We start from the raw sequence: 19167 nt of genomic DNA on the forward strand, positions 1-19167 counted from the left end.
TATATGTATGTATGTGTGTTGTATATGTGTGTATGTGTATATATGTATGTGTGTATGTATATATGTGTGTGTGTGTGTGTGTGTGTGTGTGTGTGTGTGTGTGTGTGTATAAATATATATATAAAAATATACACACATGCATGTATTGAATCAATAGAGTGAAACTGCACAACTGGTTCCACCATTATATCTTAAGTTGTGATATAAACTTAATTTTCTTTTATAAATAGAAGCTGTTAAATAATGTTAAGTTTTTCACTTCCCACTCCCGAGAGGAGAAATTCCTTTTTTTATAGGAAGAGTAAAAGCATATAAAACTTAGGAGGCCTGCAGAGCACTACTAAAGATGCTAAATTTTTTTTTTTTTTTTTTTTTTTTTTACACAGTGATCACCACTTATCAAGGCCCGGAAGCCACTCAGGGATAAGGGTTATTGCAAGTACATTACGTTAGTGAGGAGATTTGATGAAGTGTTTAATTAGGGGGGGGCGGTTCATTAGGAATTTGTTAACATTAGACTTGAAGACATCCAAGTTGTAGTCCGGAGGGAAGCAGGCAGACGGAACAGAGTTCCACAGGCGTGCAGTTCTAAGAAAGAAGCTTTGTTCATGAAATCCGCGTTTTGATTTAGGCACAGATATAGAGTGAAATAAAATTAAGGATGCTTCCAAAACTTACTAAAACTTAGTTTTACCACCACCACACTTTCTTTGTATAGAAATAGCAATAGTTAAGAAACAATAAATGAAATCCAGACTAGAGATATACCGATTGATCAGCCTTTGATAATCGGCTGATTACCAATTAATCAGCCAGTTAATAGCTTTTCTAATGCCGATTTACCAGCAAATTTTGTTGTCATAAATGATACTAATATTAATTATATTGTAAACAAAGTCACGTTAACTCCCTCTTTTGCTTGCCAGTGAAAATTTATTGAAGATACATGCATCGTATACACCATATTATCAAATAACAGCCATGACGCGACGTTAACATGTAGACTTTTACAACTGCAAACATATGGAAAATTTCCCTCATTCTTCTTCCTATAGAATTAACATTAATATTTTGTAATTTAAATCATTTGTCAAAGAAAATTATTACTTCATCTTTCAGTTTTCATGTTGAAGAATTGTACAGTAAATTGCAACGATGTGTGAATCGAAAATAAAGCATTCTTCATCAGTCATACTCTTGTTTCTTTTTTTTTTAACTCTTGCTATCATTACATATATATTTTTATTTTTCTGGTTTAGGCAATGTATATTTTATTGAGATAAATTACTAATTAGATATCAGACATATGTAATTTAAATATGTAAAAAAATTAACTGAATACTGACAACAACCTTCAACCATTATGGCAACCAGTTTGTACTGGAAGTATTTTGATGTCAATCCCAAGAATAAGAATACGGCTGCAAGTTGTGTCATTCCAACTGCAACTTAATTATAAGTCAATAAAAATACTGATATGTTCAATTTTGGAGGCAGAAATAAAGTATCAAATGTCATAAACATATACTAATTTCAAAAATAACATATCACAAAAACTATTAAAAGATATAGATCTGGAACATTGCACACCTAATCAATACATATTGTAAAATGCTATATCCAAATGTCAGCTCTCTACACCATGTACATTTTAAATAGTATCTTCAAGAAAATGTAATAACTGTATATAGTGTTTTTCACTTTGTTTATCATGGTGCAGGCGAAGTTGCAGGAAAGCTGCAGGAGGAAGCTGGAGGCACCAAGGGCTGGAAGGCTGTGGGAATGGGCAGGAAGCCGCTGGAGTGAGCTGGAAGCGCTGGAGACTGGGAGTGAAGTTCGCTGCTGGTGGGTCTTAGGAGGCAAGCAGTAGTGAATCGCATTAGTGAAAAAACTTATTAGCCCTGATAAGGGCTGGTTATTTTGCCCTGATAAGGGCTGGTTAAACTGCTGCTGAGACGGCTGCTGTCGCTGCTGATGGAATCCTTTGGAGCTGGTAGATTCGGTCGAAATGACTGGTAGCGTCAATCGTTGCTTAGGGAGCCTTCTCCTACTCCCCGGCCGAGATGCCAGACTGGGCCAAAACGAGCCGTATTCATTTGGCCAGTGTAATTTGAATAAAAGAGAAAGCTGCATGTTATCTACAATAGACTTCTTTATACAATTGCTATTTCTTTGTGATTCTGTTGAATTCTTCGCTTGGCACTGATCATATTCGTCCACTTGAGGTGGTCCCCTCAACCCTTTCCCCAGTCAAACACATACATATTCAGTTTTCCTTCTTCAATGCTTGTGACACAAATCATTTGTTTTGCATTGTTTATTAAATTGTTAGGTGAAAGTACAGACTAGTTAGAAAAACACCCTCTCTTCCAAAAAGTTTTCTGCATAAATACTATTGATTTATTTTCAATTGGTGCGAACAATCCTGCTTTATGTTGAATGTCCAGAAAAAGTCCCTTCTGATTAATGTTCACCGGTTTTAAAATGAGTAAATGAACTTACCTGTTTTTCAGAATAACAGAATATATTTTTTATCCAGTAAACATTAATCAGAAAGGACTTTTACATGGCATATATGTGAAGCAGAATGATTCACACAAACCAGAATTTTTTAATAAGAGATTCGTTCATTTTTTTTCATATGACGCGAAAGATTCCTACTTTAACAACTTAAAAAATTACAATTTGTACTTTGTAGTTGGTTTGTAATTTCTTTTTCTTATCTAATTGTTTAATTATGTTCATTTAAGAATTGGAAATTGTATTTTGTAATTTTAGTTAATAAAGACAAAAAGCCATAATAGTTGGCAGACACTTAATTAAATGTTAAATTAAATTGGCAGTTATTATGTTAATGTGTCAAAGCTATCTGATGAGTTTCTTGGCACTGATGAAATGATTTAAATTTAATAGGAAAGAGAAAAGTAATTAATCAGCCGATTATTTGGAAAATTGGCTGATTAGACTGATTACTAATTACCTGCTAATTAATCGATACACCTCTATTCCAGAGTTTACATCTTTCAATTTGAAAAACTGCTGATTCATTTCTCAGGCTGTATTGATACATGATAACATTTAAAATCATTTTTAATTCTTGATAATAACTGACCCAGGGTGAATGCTGCAACTATGCCATCAATCCTATATAGATAAGTAACAAAACCTATCACATGAAAGGAACAAAAACACCTTTACCGTTTTGCATAAGTGGAAGAAAGTTGGACAGTGTCCAATTGAGGAGATAAAGAGTTAGAAAGTTCTTTGGGGTTGCCGAAAATCCGTCGGTAGGTATCTTCAAGTGCAAATAACTGATGCTTGAGTCTCCAGTGGACAGAAAAGAGAGAAAGTGGGGAGAGGTGTGATTCCTCATTGCTTTTAGGAATCTTTTTGCTGACTGTCCGTGGTTTGCAAAGGGGCTGAAGTAGTTCTTCAGGGACAGGTGAAATCAATGCACCCTGTACATAAATCTAAGACAATGGCAGAATCGTTAGAAAATGACCTCCAGACCATAGTAGAATGGGGCCACAAATGGATGGTAACATTTAATGCTAGTAAGACTAAGCTGCTCTATTTGAACAATTACAAGATGCCTCTCCAACCACCAATATCCATGACAAATAACACCTTACCTGAGAATTTTTCCTTCAAACTCCTTGGCCTAACATCCACAGGCAATATGAACTGGAACAAATACATTGAGGACATTGTGAAGGGTGCTGCAAAGAAAGTGGGTTCCCTCTATCATGCTAGAAAACTACTCATAACTGAGAGTATCCTGTACCTCTACAAGACTACCATTCACCCATGCGTGGAGTATTGTTGCCATATCTGGGCTGGTGCATCTACCACTAGCCTCTCTCTCTTGGATAGGATCCAAAAAAGAGTTTTTAATCTAATAGGTCTTACTTAGTCAACTAAGCTTCAACTCTTGTTCCATCACTGCAATGTTGCATCTCTGTACCTGTTTTACAAGTTTTTTAATGGCATGCGCTCTGATGAACTCATTGCACTAGTGCCCCCTCGATGTACACATCCTCTACAAACCTGCCTAACAACAAAATCTCACCCCTTCACTGTTGAGGTCTCTAAATGCCAGAAAGCTCTCTGCTCTAATAGTTTCTTCCCTCAAACAGCTAGACTTTGGAATTCCCTTCCTGCTACCTACTTCCCTGATTGTACTGATATGCAGAAGTTTAAATGTAAATCAATATCTTTTTAATCTTTCCTAGGCATGGTCTCAAATAGTATCCCCTTACATCCAAGTGGCAATGTGCCTTGTTAGGAGTGAAAAAAAAAGTAGATTGATCAGCAGGAGACCAAATTGCATAACAGGGATATTTCTCCAACGGAGAAAATATGTCATTATTTATGACAGTTACAAATGTATGATCATGTAAATTAAGGCATATCACAATGTTATGTTTTCTTTTTGTTTTCCAGATGTTCTTAAGAAAACGTCTCATTCTACCAATGCAAAGACAGCTCGAGAAGCCGATTATCTGAACCAATTCTACAATAACTCTCGTCTCCATCATTTATCGACTTGGAAAGTGGAGTGGAAGAATTATGTCTCTGCGATTAAAGCACGCCTCGGAAACAATTTCCCTGGAAGAGAAAAACTGAAGTCCATAACTGCAGTTACAGACTCCAAACAAAACACCTCGTCAATCCAACGCTACATCATGCATATTGATATGGACTCCTTTTTTGTATCTGTCGCTTTGAGAGATCGGCCCGAATTAAAAGGTAAGCAAATATTTTATAAGATACAAATTGAAGTGCTAGCTTGTACTACCTAAAAATACGAGGGTCGTTCCAAAAGTAAAGCCTCCAATTTTTTAACTTCAAAACTAAACGTTGAAGAGCTACAAAGACAGGAATGGTACCATTTAAAATAAGTGATCTTTTGTGCTCTAGAATTTATTTTTCTACATAGTCACCACCATTCTTAATGCATTTTTGCCAGCCTTATCTGATGCCTAAGTTGTAAAACTCCTGAGCGCACTTCGTCTCTCACATCTCTGTCGCAACTCTGAAATCAATGAACCCATCATGATGTGTTGGTATCAACTGCATCGACTTTGTAAACGTTCAACAGGTACCGGTAAATGTTGATCGGTTCAATTTTTTTCTGCATGGAAGAATTCAATGACGCATCTCTGCTTTTGATGCAAGTCCATGAAATGGTGTTGCTTTCTTAGTCTCACACCGTCAATATCTACAATAGAGAGATGACACTTTCAGATCATCAGTGCATAAATTCAGTTATCATAACAACGCAATTTGCAATCCCCCTTCTGATCCATTCAGGCGGAATGAAAATTGGAGGCATTAATTTTGAAATGTTCCTCATACAGTATTAAGCAGACTGTTTATCTTTTCTTTCATTTATTTTTTTTGTAATCTGCATAATTTACAGAAGTTTGGACTCGGAGGGATATTTATAAAACTCAACCCAAAATAAACAACTCAATTGCAACTTCTGGTAATAGTCAACTAGCATAATTCCTAACTTCCAGTGTGTCTGCTACCGGAAGCAGTGACAAGGCAAATCAGTCGTTTGCTTTTTTTTCTCTCATGCCTATATCTCCTCTGTGCATGTACTCTTTTTTTATTTAATTTTTTCAATCATTCTTTTTTTATTTAATTTTTTCAAATATTCTTTTTTTATTTAATTTTTTCAATCATTCTTTTTTTATTTAATTTTTTCAATCATTCTTTTTTTATTTAATTTTTTCAATCATTCTTTTTTTATTTAATTTTTTCAATCATTCTTTTTTTATTTAATTTTTTCAATCATTCTTTTTTTATTTAATTTTTTCAAATATTCTTTTTTTATTTAATTTTTTCAAATATTCTTTTTTATTTAATTTTTTCAATCATTCTTTTTTTATTTAATTTTTTTTATCATTCTTTTTTATTTAATTTTTTCAAATATTCTTTTTTTATTTAATTTTTTTAATCATTCCTTTTTTTATTTAATTTTTTCAATCATTCTTTTTTTATTTAATTTTTTCAATCATTCTTTTTTTATTTAATTTTTTCAATCATTCTTTTTTTATTTAATTTTTTCAATCATTCTTTTTTTATTTAATTTTTTCAATCATTCTTTTTTTATTTAATTTTTTCAATCATTCTTTTTTTATTTAATTTTTTCAAATATTCTTTTTTTATTTAATTTTTTCAAATATTCTTTTTTATTTAATTTTTTCAATCATTCTTTTTTTATTTAATTTTTTTTATCATTCTTTTTTATTTAATTTTTTCAAATATTCTTTTTTTATTTAATTTTTTCAATCATTCCTTTTTTTATTTAATTTTTTCAATCATTCTTTTTTTATTTAATTTTTTCAATCATTCTTTTTTTATTTAATTTTTTCAATCATTCTTTTTTTATTTAATTTTTTCAATCATTCTTTTTTTATTTAATTTTTTCAATCATTCTTTTTTTATTTAATTTTTTCAATCATTCTTTTTTTATTTAATTTTTTCAATCATTCTTTTTTTATTTAATTTTTTCAAATATTCTTTTTTTATTTAATTTTTTCAAATATTCTTTTTTATTTAATTTTTTCAATCATTCTTTTTTTATTTAATTTTTTTTATCATTCTTTTTTATTTAATTTTTTCAAATATTCTTTTTTTATTTAATTTTTTCAATCATTCCTTTTTTTATTTAATTTTTTCAATCATTCTTTTTTTATTTAATTTTTTTTATCATTCTTTTTTATTTAATTTTTTCAATCATTCTTTTTTATTACAGTTTTTCAATAATTCTTTTTTATTTAATTTTTTCAATCATTCTTTTTTATTACATTTTTTCAATCATTCTTTTTTATTTAATTTTTTCAATCATTCTTTTTTATTTAATTTTTTCAATCATTCTTTTTTATTTAATTTTTTCAAATATTCTTTTTTTATTTAATTTTTTCAATCATTCCTTTTTTTATTTAATTTTTTCAATCATTCTTTTTTTATTTAATTTTTTTTATCGTTCTTTTTTATTTAATTTTTTCAATCATTCTTTTTTATTACAGTTTTTCAATAATTCTTTTTTATTTAATTTTTTCAATCATTCTTTTTTATTTAATTTTTCATTCTTTTTTATTTAATTTTTCAATGATTCTTTTTTATTTAATTTTTTCAATCCTTCTTTTTCTATTTAATTTTTTTCATTCATTCTTTTTTATTTAATTTTTTCAATCATTCTTTTTTATTTAATTTTTTCAATCATTCTGTTTTATTACATTTTTTAATCATTCTTTTTTATTACATTTTTTAATCATTCTTTTTTATTACATTTTTTAATCATTCTTTTTTATTTAATTTTTCAATCATTCCTTTTTATTTAATTTTTCAATCATTCTTTTTTATTTAATTTTTTCAATCATTCTTTTTTATTTAATTTTTCAATCATTCTTTTTTATTTAATTTTTCAATCATTCTTTTTTATTTAATATTTCAATCATTCTTATTTATTTAATTTTTTCAATCATTCTTTTTTTATTTAATTTTTTTTATCGTTCTTTTTTATTTAATTTTTTCAATCATTCTTTTTTATTTAATTTTTAATCATTCTTTTTTATTTAATTTTTTCAATCATTCTTTTTTATTTAATTTTTCAATCATTCTTTTTTATTTAATTTTTCAATCATTCTTTTTTATTTAATTTTTCAATCATTCTTTTTTATTTAATTTTTTCAATCATTCTTTTGTATTTAATTTTTTCAATCATTCTTTTTTATTTAATTTTTTCAATCATTCTTTCTTATTATATTTTTTCAATCATTCTTTTTTAATTAATAATCATTGAAAAAAATTTTTGGCCTTATTTTAATTAAGAATTAATTTTAATTAAGAAACCTATTAGTTGGAACTTCGAACACGTATAGTACAATGCAATGGTTGACAAGGCAAGGGAATATTATGTATTGGATACTTTTTTATGATGTTTGAAATTTTGTATTATTATTCATCGGACTACTGTTCTCATCTTGAATGTGATTTTTACAACGTTTCGGTCAATAGAACCTCCGACCTTCTTCAGGTGGGTCTTGGCTGAACTCTGGAATGTTTCTGTCGAACCTGGGAATTTGAACGGAATTTCGAGCGGAACCCTTTATTTACCTCACAGGGGTAGCGTGCTCTTGTTCCATCAGCCATGACTGGATAGAGGTTCCGTAAGCCATGGCTGGATAGATGCTTGGAATTTTGTTCTTTTGATTTCAATAATTTCATTTTTATACTTTCATAAATATATTTTTATTAAATAAATTTAAATAAAAAAAATTTATTTTTATAATTTCATAAACAAATATTTCTTATAAAATATCAAATAAAATAAAAGCTTATTTTTTTTTTAAACTTTGTTATTAAAAGTGCGAATAAAAACTAATTGTGTTATTTTTATCTTTTTATAATTTTGTTAATTTTTATTGTATATTTTTCAGTAATGCCCTTTTCTCATATTTTTATTTCAATAAATTGTTTCACAATAGAAATATTGAAGAACAATAAAAGTGTAGGAACTGATTTGTCACTGCTTCCGGTAGCAGACAAACCGGAAGTTAGGAAGTACATTAGCTGAACCCAACTTCTTGGTATAACCATACAAACACTAACAACACTATATTATTTCATTGGAATTCATTATTGAGATGAGTATTATTTATTAATTTATTTATTGTGAACTATATTGTCATCTTTCTTAGTTGTTGTTTCACATTCCAACTAATTAAAATGATATATACCATTCGGTACAGACTCGACAATGAAATTTATTTATTTATTTCTTGCGGACTATTATCCTCATCTTCTGGTTGTTGTTTCACAACGTTTCGGCCAACTCACCCTCTCGCTTTCTTCAGGTGGTTAACCGCGACCGGATAGGAATGCTGAATCTCCTAACTGTATTCTCAGTAATTACTGCTTTTCATAGTTGTTGTTGTTTCACCACGTTTTGGCCAACTAATCCTTTGGACGGCTTTGGGTAGGATTGAAACTGCTATCTTCAGACAATGCTCACCTGGAGCCATAGAGATTCAACGTCTCTATCCAGTGTGCCACAGGCCCCAAAGGGCGATCAACAACAATATTGAAAGCTTTCAATAATTTTCAATTATAATTGAAAATTATTGAAAGCTTTCAATATTGTTATTATTCCTTTTTCATTGTCTTGTGTCCAACAATGTTTGTCTAAAAGACTGCATTGGCATAGCCTTCAAATGTAACTCTTTATTAAAATAAGAAATGCTTAAAGAAGCATCTATTATTATTGTTATTATTATTATTATTGTTATTATTATTATTATTGTTGTTATTATTGTTGTTGTTATTATTATTATTATTGTTGTTGTTATTATTATTATTGGTATTATTATTATTATTATTATTATCATTATTATTGTTGTTATTGTTATTATTATTATTATTATTGTTGTTATTATTATTATTATTGTTATTATTATTATTATTATTATTGTTATTGTTATTATTATTATTATTGTTATTATTATTATTATCATCATTATTATTGTTGTTGTTATTGTTGTTGTTGTTGTTATTATTATTATTATTATTATCATCATCATCATCATCATTATTATAATAGTTGCTGCTATATATTTTAATGGTACAAAAATATATGATGAAATATACTTTAGTCCTGCAATCAAGTTTTTTGGGGGGTTTTTTTACTACTATTTTTCTCCCCCAAACAAGGCATAGTGCCACTTGGATGTAAGGAGTTACTATTTGGGGGCATGTCTACTGGCAACTATGTTAGGAGATAAATGAAATATCTGTTCACATTACATTGAAACTTCTGCATGTTAGTACAGTCAGGGAAGCAGGAAACTGGGGAGGGAATTCCAAAGATAAGAAGTTATTAGAGTGAAAAGCTTTCTGACACCTAGGGAGCTCATTGCATTTGTACTCCTTCATCGTGCATACCCCCAACAAATCCATTTAACAACCAAATACTACCCCTTCACTGTAGAGATGCCAGAATGCCTTATATTCTAAAAGCTTCTTTCCTCGGACTGCTAGACTTTGGAATTCCCTCCTTGCTTCTTGCTTCCCTGACTGTAATCATGGTCCCAAATAGTAGCCCCTTACGTTCAAGTGGCAATATATCTTGTTTGAGGTAAACAAGAAAAAAAAAAAACTTCTTTTTTTTTTTAAATAATGGGTCCCTTTATTTCTATATTGACCATACAGATGATAAAGAAATGTTGTGAAAGCTGAAAATATACATTAGAAAAAGCTTTTAAAGTTTACTTCTTATTATAGAGATAAAATGTTATAATCATAATATGTATCTTTTAGTCTTTACTTTGAAATTTTTAAAAACCAAATTCATATGCTTTTGAAAACATGACAAGAAAGGAAATCTGGTTGTGTGTGACGTACAAAATCTATGCCAACAACGCTGGTGGTTCTCAATCCAATCTTCAAATGGTCTTCTAATTCATTGACCAGTGACGGATCACTCATCCTATTATCAAGTTACACTTAATTCGCCTCTTGGACTATTTTCTTTTCTATAACATTTAAATAAGAACAGATATGTTTTATTATTTTTTCAAAGAAAGAAGTGGTTTGGACACATCTTTGAAAACATTTCAGAAAGTTAATTTAAAAATATTACAAAAGTAAATAAATTTATAAAATATTTTATTAAATGATTAAAATCTTTTTTTCTAGGACTTTTTCATTTTTTTTTAATGATTTATTTATTATCACTTGTATTTTTAACTTTTATTCTACTTTGCTTTGTATGTAACTGGCAAGGTCTGCAGCTATTACTGTAAACAGCATAGTATACCACAAGAACATATGTAAATTAGATAGTCAAATTTTATTTCTGTATTATCCATATAGATAAAATAGAAATGTTGTTGCGAAAGATGAAAACACTCATCAAATACAATGCTTTTAAAATCTGCCTCTCAAATTGCATAAACAATTTTTTGTCAAAATACTTTTCCAAAAATATACGAATCACATCAACAGAATAACCAGACTCAAATGACACCAGCTCTCTCTTCCAACACAATGCCGCTCTCTTTTTATCACACTTGTCGCAAACGTTGATTAATTTGCATAATCACATGTTGTCGACCATCACTTTTGAAATCTTTCAAGATTCACCGTTGCATGCTTCTGTTCTCTCTCTGCTGCGATCGTCATATACCAGTCATGATTGCATATTCTGTGGCATTCTCTGCACCGTCACCGCAAGAAGTGAAGGGATTTATTATTCTGTTATGAAAGGAATTTTTGCTTTCGCCAAACATTTGCAAGAAACACTCGTCTAGCTGAAAACATTACCAATAATTTTCTCCACTCTTTATCTGTGCCTAAACCTAAACGTAGATTCCATGAACAAAGTTTATTTCTTAGAACTGCACGCCTGTGGAACTCTGTTCCGTTTGCATGCTTTCCAGCTGACTACAATCTGATTGTCTTCAAGTCCAATGTAAACAAGTTCTTGATGAGCCGTTCCACTTAAGTTAACAAATTTACGGAATTTCCATTACTAGCGATTACTATATTGTCCAATTGACTACTATACACTCTTTAACCCTTATCCTTGAGTGGCCTCTGGGCCTTGATAAGTAGATGTCTATGTAAAAATAAAAAAAGGAGAATAATTTATGGTATGTATCATGAGTACTTCTTGTGATAAGCAAACATATCTACAATCTTTCTTTCTATGCTTGTCTTTGGACTTCTCTCCCTGCTCCCCAACATGCAGAAATTTGAATGTAATGTTAACAAACATCTTGTTTCTTAACTCCCCACTTGGGATACCCCCTATAAACCTTGTTCTTTATCACATAGGCCCTCACGTCTCAGTGTCTTGTTCCTGTTTGTGTGTCTTCTCGTGAGTGCAAAGTTAGACAAAAGTCATTTTTTTTTTTTTTTTAATGTGGGGAAAATCTAGCTCCCCAAAATTAAGAGCATCTTGGATTGGAACAAACATAAATATTGACTCAGACTTGAAGGATTTTTTTTGTCACAGACTGAGGCAGAATAGACTAAGTATAGCATCAGAACAGATTCTACACTTTGTTTCTAGCCAAAAGGCCAAGGAGACTTTTTTTTTGTCAGTTTGCTAAAAAATATTTGAAGGTTATAAATGAATTCATGTAAAAGGAAGCAAAAATGGTGCAAAAACAAAAATTACCTCAATCTAGGAGTTCTCCTTCAGTGACAGACAACGGAGTAGATTCATTAGAGCAGATACTACACTTTATTCCTAGCCACAAGGTCAAACAAAATGTTTTAGCTTGAGTTGAATAAAAGTTTTTAAAAAAAAAATTAAATTATTTTTAAGAAAATTATGACCTTTTTTATTTTAATTTATTTTCTATTCAGATAAGCCAGTCGGTGTGACACATTCCCAAAAGAAAGGTCCATCATCTGATCGCCCAGGAGTGGATATCGATTACGAAAGACAACAATGGATCAAACGCCGTAAAGAACGAGCGCTGAAAGGAAAAACTGCACCGGATGGAAACTCAATCCAGATGTCTTTTGATGATGAGGATGAAGAAGAGAATCAAGGCGATAAAAACTCGCCCCTTAATTATAATTCACATGCTACGGACGAGGAACTCAAAACTGACTCGACTTTCAACACAAAGTCAGAAGCATCGGTTTATCAATCCTTCTCTGAGATTGCTTCCTGTAATTATGTGGCTCGCAAGGTAAAATTTATTTAAAATTAAATCCTCTTTCCTCTTCCCGGTCCAAGGAGGTTTATACAGGTTTTCCAGAAGAGATGCTGTATGTATATTTGCTGATGATACAACGCTCTATAACATGCACAAGGGAAGAACAGATGTACACAAATCTAAGACAATGGTAGAATCCTTACAAAACGATTGTGGGCTGGGGCTATAAATGGATGGTAACATTTAATGCTAGTAAAACTAACAATTGATATCCATGACAAATAATGCCCTACCTGAAAATTCTTCCTTCAAACTCCTCGGCTTAATATTCACAGGCAATATGAACTGGAACAAATACATTGAGGACATGCAAAGGCTACTGGAAAGAAGGTGGGTTCCCTTTATCGTGCTAGAAAACTACTCACACCTAAGAGTATCTTGTACCTCTACAAGGCCACCACTCACCCGTGGAGTATTGTTCCTATTTACAATGTCTCCCCACGGGACAGAGTTAGACACCAGGGTCGTTTTTTTAACGTGGAGAAAAGGAACAAAAATAAAAATTGTCTGAGTCGTGAAGGATTTCTCCTCCACTGATAGAGAACAAGAAATTGAAGTGCAGCATCTGAAGAACAGATACTACATTTTGATCTTGACCCGAAGGCTAATGATGCCTCGGGCTGGTGCATATACCACTAGCCTTTCCATTTTGGATAGGGTTCAAAAAAAGATCTTCAATCTGATAGGTTCCACTTTGTCAATTAAGCTCCAACCCCTGTGCCTGCTTTACAAGTTTTTTTTTAATGGAATGTGCTCTGATGAACTTGCTGCACTTGTATCCCCTCGCCATACATATCCCCGACAACCCCGCTTAGCAAAACAATCACACCCCTTCACTGTTGGGATCCCTAAATTCCAGAAAGCTTTCTAGTCTAATAGTTTCTTCCCTCGAGAAGTTAGACTTTGGAATTCCCTTCCTGCTCCCTACTTCTCTGACTGTATTGATATGCAGAAGTTTAAATGTAATGTAAACCAACATCTTGTTAATCTTTCCTAAGCATGGTCCCAATTAGTAGTTCCTTACGTCCAAATGGCGATACGTCCTGTTAGGTGTGAATGTGAGTAAAAGAAAAATGGGTGGAGCAGGCGCTAGTATGATTTCAAAAGTTGGAAATGTATGATGCAAGGGAAAAGTCTATCAGGCATATGTACATAGTGTGATTTAGTATATGCCTGTGTGAAACAACGGGATGACCTACTTGTTAAGTTAAACATTTGAAAGAATGCTATGATGATTTATTTGGATTGGTCCGACTACTGTTCTCATTTTGTTATTTTCACATTTTGGCTGATCTAACCTTCAACTTTCTTCAGGTATTTCTTGTCAAACTCGGGAATCTTTCAATCAAACTTGCCATACTTTCACAGAAAAACGCTTGTCTAATTACACCAACCATCAACAGCTTTACCCCATTCTCTATCTGTGCCTAAATTTAAACGCAAATTCTATGAACAAAGCTTTTTTCCTAGAACTGCCTACCTGTGGAACTATTTCACTGGCCTGCTTTCCAGCTGACTACAATATGGTTGGCTTCAAGTCCAATGTAAACAAGTTCATGTTGAGCCGCCCCCCCCATAAATAATCCATTTCTACCTCCTTTACATCACAAACTATTAATCCGCTGTAATCCTGATTACCACTGTACACTCATTAATCCTTATCCTTTGTTATGACTTGTGTTTTTAACTTTTATTCTTGTCATGTACTTTGCAAAGTCTGTAACTATTATTGGAATAAGCATAGTATCTTAAAAGAAACCTTTTTTTTTTCAAAGGCTGGATTGAAGAATGGCATGCTCGTCGGAGATGCTCTGAAACTTTGTCCCAATCTGATTACCTTGCCGTACGAGTTTGAAAAATACCAAGAAGTGTCGAAGATTCTGTACGATACAGTTACAAGGTGAGAGTTGTACTTTATCTTATGATTAAAAAAAACTATCAGGCCTACCTGGTTTTGTTTGGTGTCCTCACTAAAAGAGATTGGAAAAATTTAAAAAAAAAAAAAAAGCCTCTCCTTATTTCTCTCTCTCTCTCCTCATTCTTTCTCTCTTTCTATCTCACTCCTCTCCCATCACCTCTCTCTCTCTCTCTCTCTCTCTCTATATATATATATATATATATATATATATATATATATATATAATGTTAGCCCCTTTAAGAAACTTGTTTCTATATTGTTGAGCACTTTCAGTTGTAATAAAGTCGGTCAACTTAGCTCATACATGCAGACTGTCGTATAATGATTAGATAACTCTGACTGATGTTTAAAGCATTTAATGAGAATAAATGTTTAACTTTCAACTGTATCTCTCATAGTTGACGGTAGCCAAGTTGTTCAGGTCCTTGCTAATGAAACCAGACATGACTTCCGTTGTCAGGATTCGAATCTCTCAACTGGCGTTAATCGTGACCCTCTGCACTGATGATTCCTGAAAGGATGAAACACTAGTATCAGTAGGTATTTAATAATTATTATAGTAAATGACAATGTCAGCCCCTTTAAGAAACTTGTTTCTTATCGTTGAGCACTTTCAGTTGTAATCAAGTCAGTCAACTTAGCTCATATGCACAGATCGTCATATAATGATTAGATCACTCTGACTGAGGTTAAAAGTAGTTAATAAGAATAAATGTTTAGATTTCAACTATATCTCCCGGGTTGACGGTAGCCAAGTGATTCGGGTCCTTGTTTATGAAGCCAAACATTACTTCTATTGCTGGAATCTCTTGACTGGCGTTAATTGTGACACCTTGCACTGATGATTCCCAAAAGGATGAAACCCTAGGTTGCTATTTTCCAAAGGTAAGGTAACCAGTAAAATACAGCGAGGTTAATACAGGAGCGCTCAATATGGAAGTAGAGCAAGTTACACTTTCAATTTGTCTTTACATAAGTAGTAAATTGTTGCTACACAGTCATGAGCATGTTTCGGTCTTCTAGTATTTAGTAACTAGAGACTTCATCAGGCAACAAAGCTTATATTCAAAAGTAGAATTCTTAATTTTCTGAATTTAAGCATTGTTGCCTGATGAAGTCTCTAGTTACTAAATGCTAGAAGACCGAAACATGCTCATGACTGTGTAGCAACAAATTACTGCTTATGTAAAGACAAATTGAAAGTATATCTATCTATCTATCTATCTATCTATCTATCAATCTATACAAGGTGTTTTCAATAAATTTCCAGACTTTTTCGTACAGGCATTTAAAATGCCATAGACTTTTGAAAATTCAGTATGTTATTGCTATACATCTTATGAGATAACTGACTAATTTTTATGATTTCAGGTTCAAATGAACAGCTACAGCAGAAATTAGAATACACCCTACTAAAGCCTAGTTATCACAGCTGGTGAATTTAAAAAATGCAATCTAGATGTGAGGACACTTTAGAAGAATGATATGCAATAAAATTCGGTTTTAAACTTGGAAAAAATTCCATAGATACATATGGAATGCTTCAGACTGCTTTGGGACCATCTTACATGAATCGAGCATCAGTTTTTGAGTGGCATAATAGATTCAAGAAAGGCAGGGAGTTTGTGAGGGATGATGAGAGGTGTGGGAGGAGTAAGGAAGTGAGAACACCAGAGTTGATTGGCCAAATAAAGAATTTCATGAATAAGGACCGCCATGTGTATATAAAAACAATAAATGCACAATTTGACGTCAGTGTGGGAACTGTACACACAGTTACTCACGAGGAACATAAGATGCGAAAGATTTGCGTGAAGTTTGTCCCAACGGTGCTCAGAGGAGATCAGAAAGATGTCATAACAGCAGGGAAATGATCGAGCTGATCAATTCAGATCTCGTAGTTCTTGATGTTCTGGTGATCCGAGATGAAAGATGGATCTACTGCTATGACCTAGAGACCAAGAGGCAGAGTTCCCAGTGGGAGCATGCTGGCTTTCTCAGACTCAAGAAGGACAGACAGAGCAAATCCACCCAGAAACTTATGATGATCCGGTTTTTTTTGACAGCACAGGCGTGATCTAAAAAGTTAACAAGAAATACTATGTTGATGTTTAAAGGGAGTTCAGGAAGAGATTCCGTCAGAAGAAACCAGCACTTTTCAAATTAAGTCAGTGGCATTTTCACAAGAACATCAGTCCACAACTCCATCCCTGTCACAGATTATTTGACCAAGATGGTCATTAAGACAGTTCCTCACTCTTCCTATAACTTTATTACCGCACAAGCAGTAGGACAAGGCATATAAAATCAACAGTAGGTTCCTTGATAAGACAAGGGTGCATTCGAAATGAATATTTTTGTTTAGAGCACAATTGAACTATGATACTTGATTTTTCCATTTTAAATTTTAATGCAAGTCATTGTATAAAAATAGTTTTATAAAATCAACAGTCATTATATAAAAATAGTTTTATAAAATCAACAGTCATTATATAAAAATAGTTTTATAAAATCAACAGTCATTATATAAAAATAGTTTTATAAAATCAACAGTCATTATATAAAAATAGTTTTATAAAATCAACAGTCATTATATAAAAATAGTTTTATAAAATCAACAGTCATTATATAAAAATAGTTTTATAAATCAACAGTCATTATATAAAAATAGTTTTATAAAATCAACAGTCATTATATAAAAATAGTTTTATAAAATCAACAGTCATTATATAAAAATAGTTTTATAAAATCAACAGTCATTATATAAAAATAGTTTTATAAAATCAACAGTCATTATATAAAAATAGTTTTATAAAATCAACAGTCATTATATAAAAATAGTTTTATAAAATCAACAGTCATTATATAAAAATAGTTTTATAAAATCAACAGTCATTATATAAAAATAGTTTTATAAAATCAACAGTCATTATATAAAAATAGTTTTATAAAATCAACAGTCATTATATAAAAATAGTTTTATAAAATCAACAGTCATTATATAAAAATAGTTTTATAAATCAACAGTCATTATATAAAAATAGTTTTATAAATCAACAGTCATTATATAAAAATAGTTTTATAAATCAACAGTAGGTTCTATGCAGTGCAGGGTAGAATAAAGCATTGTGGACTAAGTAACTGTGGGGAGACATATGAAACTTCCTCCCAGTGCAATGTAGTGAGTCCCAGACTAGAGCAGTTAATTGATTTGATTGAGAAATGGATGATAAATAAAATAAAAGTGTGGAACATTTGTTGCATACATTGATCCTCGGGTAATTCCAGGCAACGTTGAATCTCCCTGCTAATATATATATATATATATATATATATATATATATATATATATATATATATATATTGGTGAGTGGTATTATTTTTATTTTTAAATTGTTTTATTTATAGGCCATTGCCTATATTTCATAAGTGTCTTACACATGTTTCCTTGAAGTGATGTGAGATATGGTCCTTTGTGCCATCAAACACCTCGTCAGAGGCAAATAAATGCTATTGTAAATTGTACCAAGACAAAATAAAAATGATGATGTAAATCCAAAGTGAGGAAGATGGAAATTCAGAAATTTTGAAAAAAGAGAAACTTACTAAAAGGTGATATCCTGGAAGAGACTTCTGCGTCCCCTAACCCCAAAAAAGATTTATTATCAAGGCATTATCGAAGCATGTTTGGTAAATACAACAGAGTCTTCTTTCTTCTTTATTTTTCTGTTGGTTTTCTCGATCTGCCAAGCATTTTTTTCTCGTTTCAGTTAGTAAGCTGTGTATTAGATTGCCAAGTGACTTTTTGTCAGACATTGTTGCAATATTTCGGATGTATAATGGGGTATGATCCCACACACTCGGGCGATTCTATTTATAAACGATGCTGCTAGGAACAGACGAATCAAATTAATTCATGTTCTGCTACCAACCAATCAGAAACCAGAATTGCTCCATAAATATTAAACCTTTTCTATAGCAATTTTGCACGTTTTTTTCCGTCTCGACACAGTAAGAATATTTTGCTCTGTGGAACTGTCTACTGCAAACAAGTCACCTCTCAGGACTTGTGTGTAACAACGAACCATCAGAAACTGTTCTGTTTACTGCAAACCAGTCACCTCTCAAGACTTGTGTAGAACAACGAATCATTGGAAACTGTTCTGTCTACTGCAAACCTGTCACCTCTCAAGACTTGTTTAAAACAACGAACCATCAGAAAATGTTCTGAAACTAAACATGGCTTACACTTCTAGAGGTTATGCGCCCAGCATGCGTCTTTATTTCGATGGATCCGAATCACAATTCGAATTGTGGCAAGTTAAATTTCTAGGATATCTATGAATCTAAAAGCTACACAAAGTACTTCAAACACAACCTAAAAACAGAAACGACCCCGACTTCATTGAAAAGAACACAACTGTCTTTGCGGAATTAATACAGTGTTTAGATGACCGAAGTCTATCACTGGTAATGAGAGAAGCCCTGGATGATGGCTGCAAAGCA

General features: G+C 31.6%; 1 protein-coding gene across 1 annotated transcript in view; it reads left to right on the forward strand.

The window, feature by feature from the left end:
- The window catches only part of LOC145261229 (translesion synthesis protein REV1-like), a 113413-nt gene that overhangs the window by 20953 nt on the left and 73293 nt on the right, over nucleotides 1–19167 (forward strand). Inside the window, exons 6-8 of the mRNA XM_080119598.1 lie at nucleotides 4444–4749; nucleotides 12385–12716; nucleotides 14519–14643. Coding sequence (XP_079975724.1) covers nucleotides 4444–4749; nucleotides 12385–12716; nucleotides 14519–14643 — 763 coding nt within the window. The remainder of the gene's footprint in view (nucleotides 1–4443; nucleotides 4750–12384; nucleotides 12717–14518; nucleotides 14644–19167) is intronic.

This window comes from Euprymna scolopes, chromosome 37, assembly GCF_053919585.1.
Source record: "Euprymna scolopes isolate OS-2025 chromosome 37, ASM5391958v1, whole genome shotgun sequence".
Taxonomy (NCBI): Eukaryota; Metazoa; Mollusca; class Cephalopoda; order Sepiida; family Sepiolidae; genus Euprymna; species Euprymna scolopes.